This window comes from Drosophila busckii, unplaced genomic scaffold (genome assembly GCF_011750605.1).
Source record: "Drosophila busckii strain San Diego stock center, stock number 13000-0081.31 unplaced genomic scaffold, ASM1175060v1 chrUn_01, whole genome shotgun sequence".
Lineage (NCBI taxonomy): Eukaryota > Metazoa > Arthropoda > Insecta > Diptera > Drosophilidae > Drosophila > Drosophila busckii.
In genome coordinates, this window is record NW_022872717.1 from 913588 (window position 1) to 922406 (window position 8819).

At 33.8% G+C, this 8819-nt stretch overlaps 1 protein-coding gene across 2 annotated transcripts; it reads left to right on the top strand.

Moving 5' to 3' along the window:
• The first annotated feature begins 522 nt into the window (after nucleotides 1-522).
• Nucleotides 523-4974, top strand: LOC108601857 (cyclin-dependent kinase 5 activator 1). 2 transcript variants are annotated; one of them, XM_033294674.1, is made up of 5 exons: nucleotides 523-595; nucleotides 1093-1940; nucleotides 2003-2140; nucleotides 2218-2423; nucleotides 4684-4974. In XM_033294674.1, exons 2-5 carry the CDS (start codon nucleotides 1098-1100, stop codon nucleotides 4829-4831), a joined length of 1335 nt encoding a protein of 444 aa, XP_033150565.1. In that variant the 5' UTR covers nucleotides 523-595; nucleotides 1093-1097; the 3' UTR covers nucleotides 4832-4974. The 2 variants fall into 2 exon arrangements, with proteins under 2 accessions (XP_033150565.1, XP_033150566.1); XM_033294675.1 differs by lacking the exon at nucleotides 523-595 and adding an exon at nucleotides 709-753.
• Nucleotides 4975-8819: the final 3845 nt, after the last annotated feature.

The following is an 8819-nucleotide window of genomic DNA, read 5'->3' on the forward strand; positions in this document are numbered from 1 at the left end:
AAAATATATTAAATGATTAAAAGTAAATACTAAAAAATTTTAAAATTTATATAAAAGATAATATTCTTAATATTTTCCACCCAAAAAAATATATTTACAGATTATAACGTTAAAGTCGTAGGATTTTTATATAACATTAGTAAAATATTAATATTAAATATTTTATCTCTGTAAGAGTGTTGTAGAATTCTACTAACTAAACTTATATAAAACAACCTGACTCAATATTTTACAATAATTCCGGCTGTAAAATAAAAGAATTGTTTTAAAAGTAAAAGCTGAATTTTAAATTTAACACCAAAGGAAATATTTGTTATATAATTGTCTTGGCCACTTTGAGAAACATTTTAAGAAGTGGTTGATATATTTTTTTTTGTCCGTTTGTGCTTGATCTTCAAATAACAGCATTGAACACAATTTGTTTCATCCGTATCAGTTATTGTATCAATGTAAATATACCCTGTGATATCGTGGAATAGGGGTGGAAATTGTTTATTAAGTCTGAGCATGCTCTGTAGCCAGCAATTTTAAGCAACCCTTGTCTGCAAGATATTGATTTAAGAAATATTTTTCAAGTCAAATGTGCTGTTTCAAAGTATGTTGCTTTATATATTTATCGCTACAAATAATAAAAAAAAAAAAAACTTTAAAAGCTACTACTAAATAAACTAATAATATTTTCTGTGATAGATAAATATTAGATCGTTTACCAACTTAACGGAATTTGTCATTCCATTTGAAGGCAATCAAAAAGTTCAGTTGCATGAAAATTAATATTTTTAATGACACAAAAACCAAAAGATATTTGTACAAAATTCAGTGTATAAATTTTATATATGTATATCGCATGATTACATAATTACATACATATTAAATGAAATAATTATAAATACTATGTTTTTTATGTATATCAATCAATAATAAAGGTTATGAGTTTTTTTTTATAAAGAATACATATTAATATAAAGAATTTGCTCGCACCACATAGCAAAACACAAATATTTAAATTTGGATATTTCTAATATAATGCTAAAATTAATTTATAATTAATGTTTCCATTCACATAATTATATCCCAATATATTGAATTTAGCTATCATGGGCACGGTTTTAAGTTTTAATCCAAGGGATAGACATCCGATCTACTCGTCACAACCCAACTTTCCGTATAATCAATCTGTTGATATTCAAGCTGATAAAATACACGAATCAACTGGATCTATCGACTCTCACTTAAACAACTTTTCATACGAGCAATTGAATAATGCTAAAAATCGCGAAAACAAGAAATCTGTTATTCAACAATTACCCAAAAATGGAATGGGACAACAAAGAACCTGTGGAAATATGCAATTTAATATACATCCTCAAATAAACTCGCATAACTTTAACAATTTAACAAATTCATCAAAGGATACAATTAATAATGACTTAGATTCTCATAATGAAAATTCAATAGTTATATCGGAAAAGAGTTCAATTGAAAAAAGTTTAAAGAAGCATTCACTTTTTATTAATGCTCTATCATGGAAAAAGCTTTCGACTTCTCACAACAAAAAGAAAGTCGAAAACAAAAATAAATGTGCGAATATTCCAACTGCGTGCTTCAAGGCTCATCTTTTGGAATCGTCATATTCAAACTCATCAGATAAAAATAAAAATATACAATTACATTGTAATCATTTTGAAGAACATCACCACCAACACTGCAATCAAAGTCAAGGTAATCGGGAGCTTCCTCATTTTTCGACAAATAAAACGCTGAGGTCATCAACTGCTAAAGAGCTAGGAAGATTCAATAATACAAGTTCTATAGCTAACCACAATAAGTTGATTCAGAAGCAACCACTTACTCTTTCATTGCCCCAGCAATTACAGACAACTTCAAATCAAGCAAAAAACATTAATCAAAATCATATTCCTCGTAAAACTGTAATCCAGGTAACTATTACTTATTGGTTAATTTATTATGAGTTTTGCTTTATTAATTATGAATTTAATAGGCTTCTACTTCTGAGCTATTAAAATGCTTAGGCATGTTTTTGCATTATCGATGCCAACGCCTTAACAACTTCGATCCAGGGGATGCAGTAATGTGGCTTAGAGCTGTTGATCGTAGCCTATTACTACAAGGATGGCAGGTAATAACGGGAAAAATGATATTTCAAAAACAAAGATTAAAGATTAATTTACAAAAAAAAACATATTTTTATTGCAGGACGTCGCATTTATTAACCCAGCAAATGTTGTTTTCGTTTATATGTTAGTTCGAGAGCTTGTAAATGGAGAAGAAACAAAGGAATCTGATCTTCAAGCATCTGTACTTACTTGTTTATATCTCTCATATTCTTATATGGGTAACGAAATCAGCTATCCCCTTAAACCGTTTTTGGTAGAAGACTCAAAAGAGCACTTCTGGGACAGGTAAGAAAACTGTTAACAAATTTCACTTACACTTTGACATCACAGCACACACGCACGCACGCAAAAACTTTTCTCAAAAATGTCAAAGTGTATACAAATTTTTTTTTATTGCTTAATTTCGTTTTTTCGATTTTCGGTGGGCGGGGAGGGGGTAGGAAATAAAAATATCAATTAAAAGTGATTTAGCACGGATATAGGAGCACCTACATACAAAATTTGAAAGCTGTAGCTTTTATAGTTGCTGAAAAACAGGCACTCATACAGACGGGCATGGCATTGACTCAGTTTGTCTTGCTGTGGGGTCTGCCATACATAAATTTGCACAACTTCATTATACCCTTTTCCATTATTTGGTATGGCTAATCACAAAAAGAAAAAAATTCTAAAATTCCTATTCACTTTTAAAATAATATATCCCTTTCGATTTTGAAGTTGCCATTAAAAGCTAAGAAATCTGGTGTTCGATGCTTCCAATTTCTCCGATGCGATGCCACATTTTTAGTGTTGCAGAGTAACTTCTACTATTTGACTTTAAAAACCAAATAAACAAACTATTGTTCTGACATGGTAAAACAAACTTTTGAGTAATTATACACTTTGACATTTTTGTAAAAAATGGAAAATGGGTATTATGAAGTTGCTCAATGTATGTAACAGGAAGAAGGAGGCGTGGCAGACCACATAAAGTATATATATTCTTAATCAGCTCGACGAGCTGAGTCGATATAGCCCTGTCGTCTGTTCGTCCGTCCGTCTGTCCGTCTGTATGAGTGCGTGTTCTCAGGAACTATAAGAGCAACTAAATTTGGTATGTAGGTGCTCCTATATCCAGGACACTACGCTTTTATTTCCTCCCCCCTCCCCCGCAAATCGAAAAAAACTATAAATAAGCCAGTAAAAAAATCTTTAAAAATCTGAAATAAATCACAAAATTGCCTAGTCATGTTTTCGACCGATTGTGCAAGTTTCAGAACGATCGGATAAATAGCTTAGGAATTATTTACATTGCAATTTTCAATATAGACAGCGGGGTGCACGTGCTGACGCGCCAATAAAAACGTCGCTGCCGACGCAGCGGCGGCCGTCGCTGCTGAGCTACAGCAAAAACGAGCTGTGACGCGTTAGCTTTTTTGTGTGTACAGGTGTTTGTGAGTGCATGCGTGTGTTTGTTGCGATACCCTAGTCAAAGTGGTATTTAAATGTTGGTGGCGCCCAACTTTAACCTGTCCACTTGTTTTTATCTGGAAAGGTCACAGCCCTTAAAAGCTGAGTTTAAAACAGTTTTCAAAATGCAAAATATAAATTAAATCACTCGAATTTCTGTGGCACCTAGGAATTTTTTAAGCGCAATGCAATATCTCTAGTAACTTCTGTGACACCTTTGATAAATTTGTTTCAAATAAAAAAAAAAAACACAAAAACTTTATGAATAAATAAGATATTTATTTAGAGAAACTCCCATAATTTATGATGGTCAGTAAATTAGCATTACATTCTATCTGTGGAGCTCTTAAAAGATTTATAGCTTCAATTGTAAGCAAAATCCTGATTGAACACTGGATTTTATAAATGGCTCCAACTAAAGCAGGCTGAATACTGCACTTGCCAAAAAGAAAACTTCCGAATATTTTTACACTTATCGCTTTCAACATGTCATCTTATACTCATATTTAAATCGTCCAAAAAAATATTATTCACAAAATTTTGTAAAAAAAAATTTTTTTATTTAACTTTTTTTAATTTTTAACGCAACTTTTTAAGTTGATGGCAGAACTTGAGTTAAGGTCTTTATTTAGTTTAGTAAAGCCAGGGGCTTTTTGTTTTAGTAAACTAATTAAAGTCCTTGCCTCAAATTCGTCAAAATGTACTCTCCATCTTGAGGCTACTTAGTTCTCATGAGATCTCCGAATTGTCCCTTCATTTGAATTTTACAATTTATAATTTTTGACAATTAGAATTTGGTTAATATTTATTCATTTCATTTATTCATTTATCATTGTTCATAAGAAACAATATGGCCAACTGATGTATATTAGGCCCTCAAAGAAACATATTGTAGGGACAAATCCACAAAATATTAAAGGTATACATACATATGTATGTATGTCTAAAGTTTTTTATCCAAATGTTTTAGCTCGCTCGAGAAAATGATAACCCTTACGTGTTTAATTTAATATTTGTAGCGAAATTTAAAGTATAAAATAATGCACTAACAATATGTATCAAAAGCTTTATAAATTTTTAATGACATACTTTTCAGGTGTCTGGTGATCGTAAATAAATTAAGTAATAAAATGCTGAAAATCAACGCAGAGCCAGCTTTTTTCACGGAAGTATTCACAGAGTTAAAATCTTGCGGACAGTTTCAGCCAAGCTCTATGACAAAGACATCATGCGGGGGCGCCTGACGGAAAGACGGGCAGCAGATTGTATTTCGACTCTCTCTATCTACACAACAGCAGACTTTAAATGACAAACCAAAACCAAATTAGTGGTAATAAAGTTAAGAATTTTATAAATTATTAGAAAATTTCTTTATGTCACCATCCCAATTGTTCAAATAAAATAAACAATAGTTAGTGTTTACTAATCATTATGTATCATTCAGTAAACTTGAGTGAAATATTGAATATTTCGAACATTATTTGTTGAATAAAATAGTATCACTAAGCTTAAGCATACATGCTTAGTGATAGTATGTAAATTATTTCCTTTTTTCCCCAAGTTTGTGATAGCTGTGCTCAAATCAAGGCAAATTTTATACTGTGTATGGTTCCGATCAGGGAAAGGCAAGAGTGCACACCCGAGAACGGCAAGAGTGCACACACCCCTAAAAACACTAAGCTTACTTACCATGGTAGTACGCCATCACAAGCGAAAATGTTGGTGGGCCACAAGACATTACTTGTGCGTGAAAAAGATCGCCGTAGGAAATTCTTTCCGAAGCATCACACGGAAAAGGTCTCAAATAATTTTGTATTGTTTCTGCGTCATTCTGTTTCGCTTACCTGCAGCGCAGTCGGCGCGCTGCCATGCGACAGAGCGAGCAGCAAGCGATATTGTTTCTCGCTTATGCTTATGCCATCCAATCGCATTTGGGGTTTGCGAACATTAAAAAAAATTAAAAGAGAATGAGGTTGATTTAACGGAAAAAGTAAATAATGTGTTAGAATCAATACAAGCCAACATAATACAAATTATCCAATCTGGAACTCTATAAAACGTCTTAGTATACATGGTGTTCAAAAGTATTTTAACAATGGAAAGGTCTTGAAAATCCATTTTTAATGGTATAAAATTTGTCTTAGCCCATTAAAAATTTTATCTTTTGTAAAATACAGGTTTTTGAAGGTTTTTTTGTTCTAGATTTTTAGGAAATAATAATTAAATGCAAAAAATTACCTCTATAAATGTTAATATTAATCCAAAAAAAATGTTTTCAAAAATATTTTTGCTTATATTTTTATGATTGATAGTAAAACTGGCAAAAGTCTCGCTTTTGAGAGACTTAATTTTTAAGGAAATAGGCGTGGCTGCTCGAAAATACGTAAACGTTTGTGAACACATTTTATTCATTTTTATTTATTTACATTAGAAGGACAAAATGTATTAAAAAGAAATAGATATATGTATATTAATTTTAATATAAATTGTCGGTAATTAAATTTTAACTGATCCTTCAGAAGAGGATCAGAGGCGTAAGACATAAGCTTGACTATATGACTCTTTCAATAACAATATTTTTGTTTTCAAGCTATACAATTGAAATTTTGATAAATGTCGTTTTTAAGGCATAGCTAGATATGGTAAACAATGGCCATATATCATATCCTCTCTGGGGTGGCCCTGAGTTTCAACCAAACCTGATATCTACCAGAGAACGGCAGGGGTGGCACTTTCTAAGCAACATGGTGGCATCCGCAAGACAAGGGGCTATGAGCAGCATACACACATCCACAAGACATGAGCAAAGGCGAATACGCGTATCCAAAGAAATAGAAGGGAATGTCTTCAGACATCTCAAAGCAAGGGCAAAAGGAAAGGTGCGCGCACACAAAATACGATCGTCAGCAATATATGTAAGCATAAGTGAGAAAAAATCTCGCTTTCTGTCTCGCTCTGTCTGCACTAGTGGCGCCGACGCGACAGCAGCTAGTAAAACAGAAGCATACAAGCAATTGTAGACCTTTTTTCTGTTTTCTTATAAACAGCCAAGGGATGTCTGTTTGACATCCTAACAATAATTGTAGGCTGTCCATCAGCTAGCCGCGCAATAAGCGTAGGCTGGCATCAGCCGCAATTTCGGTTGTGTGTACGGATCAGAGAACGGCATGAGTGTACCCGCCCCTAAAATCTCCATGTTACTTCATGTGTTACCACAGAGCGATTTGCGTGTTGTGACCGACAATTTCATAAGCCTTTACAGCCTTTTGCGGGTAACCAAAAAGGCTCGAAATGAATGTGAGGAAACACAAAAAGGTTATAGAATGTTGTTGCTTGCCTTAATATGCGCGGTGACTCTATTGCTACCTGTTGTTGCGTGCGGCGCTGGGCCAGGGAGACAGAGCGAGACACAGCGAGATTTTTTCTCGCTTATTCTATATATTTGGGGCCGATCGTACTTTTAGTGAGCGCTTAATTTTCTTTGGCCCTTATTTTTCGCATTGCAAGTACCCAGGTAGTCTGGGTATATGAGTAAAAGCTTATGATTGTTTTGCTTGGCGCGATAGTTACCCACACTCAGATTTGCGTAATGCCACAGGGTGTCAAAAGTGAACCCCGCCGTTCTTGGTGGATTGTCAACATCTTTAAGCTGTTTCTGTAAGAGGCCGTTCTCTGAGATCTACCCCGAAGATAAAGAAATTTTTTTTCTTTATGTTCGGGGTAGATATTAGGTCAGTCTCTGCTAGAATTCCAAATCATCTTGATTCAAAGAGATAAATTGTATGCTTATTGTTTTATACCCTTTAAATTTTTGAAAAATGCGGAATCGGGTTTAAAGTTGCTAAAGTGTATGTAACGAGGGAGAAGGAGGCGTGTCAGACCCCTAAGATATATATTCTTGATCAAGCTCGACGAGCTGAGATCGATATAGCATGTCGTCTGTCGTTCCGTCTGTCTAGTATGAGTGCGTGTTTCTCAGCAACGATAAGAGCTAGAGCAAACAAATTGGTATGTAGGTGCTCCTATATACAGGACACTACGCTTTTATTTTTTTTTTTTAGTTTCCTCCTCTCCCCGCAAATCGAAAAAATCGTTATATATCGGCAGTAAAAATATCTTAAAACTCGGAATAAATCCAAATGCCTAGTTCATGTTTTCGGTACGATTGTGAATTTCAACGATCGGATAATAATTAGAATTTTCAGCATTTCAATTTTCATATAGACCAGCGGTCACGTGCTGACGGCCATACAAACGTCGTGTCGACGCAGGCGGGTCGTGCTGACGCTACAGCGAAAAGAGCTGTGCAGTTGCTGTTTGTGTGTGTGTGTGTTTGTGAGTGGCCAAAGTTCATTTGATGTCCTAGTCAAAGTGTATTTAAATGTTGGTGGCGCCCAACTTTAACCTGTCCACTTGTTACATATGCAAATAATTCAAATTCACAAGAGAGGAGTCAATTTTTTTTGTTTAACACTTTCTGCAAAATTTTCGAACTGGGCTGCTAAGAATTGGTTACTCATCAACTCTAAAAATGTAGTGCTTAGTCTATGCTTAGTCTATGGCCCATCGAAATGAAGGTAAAGTGAGGTTCAAGCCAAACATATACTAAGCCAAGCAAACAGATAAGTTGTGATTTATAAAAGAGTTTGTCCTGACAGACGGTTGATAATGATTTGAGATCGCTGTGATCACAGACCATAATAGAACGAGGGCTTTTTCTATATAAAAAATAGCTAAGGTTAAAATTTTTGCACTTCTGCCCGAAAATCCCCGAAATCTGCATTTTCCTCGAAATAAAAATGGTTTTCACGTCAAAAAAGTCAAAGAATAATATTTAATGTGCTTGGCATGTTCAATAAAAATTTATGAAAAATAATGAAGTTGTGGGGTGTTTGGATTGAAAATTGTCACCGGGAGATCGGAAAAATAGAAATTAAAATTAGATTTCACGAACGGGACGAGATAAAAATCTAAAATATTTCCTAAAAGTCTTTGAAAAATATTTTTTGCATGATCAGATTTGAAAAATGTTGCACAGAAATCCAGGAAAACTCTATTTTCCTTTTATTAAAAATGACTTTCGAAAATGTCAAGCAATACAAATCTTAAATTTTCACTGAATATCATCCATGTACCGACAGTTTAATGAGTATCGACAAGTCCAATAATTGTTGATAAGTCGTAAAGCTATCGAAAATTCCAAAAGCAATCGAAAAATGTGAATTTAATGAA

Excerpts from the sequence above, each read along its gene's own strand:
- LOC108601857 (XM_033294674.1), top strand. The coding sequence starts at position 1,098 with ATGGGCACGGTTTTAAGTTTTAATCCAAGGGATAGACATCCGATCTAC. Across the intron at positions 2,141-2,217 it reads TATTACTACAAGGATGGCAG|GACGTCGCATTTATTAACCC; the intron begins GTAATAACGGGA and ends TTTTTATTGCAG. Across the intron at positions 2,424-4,683 it reads AAAGAGCACTTCTGGGACAG|GTGTCTGGTGATCGTAAATA; the intron begins GTAAGAAAACTG and ends CATACTTTTCAG.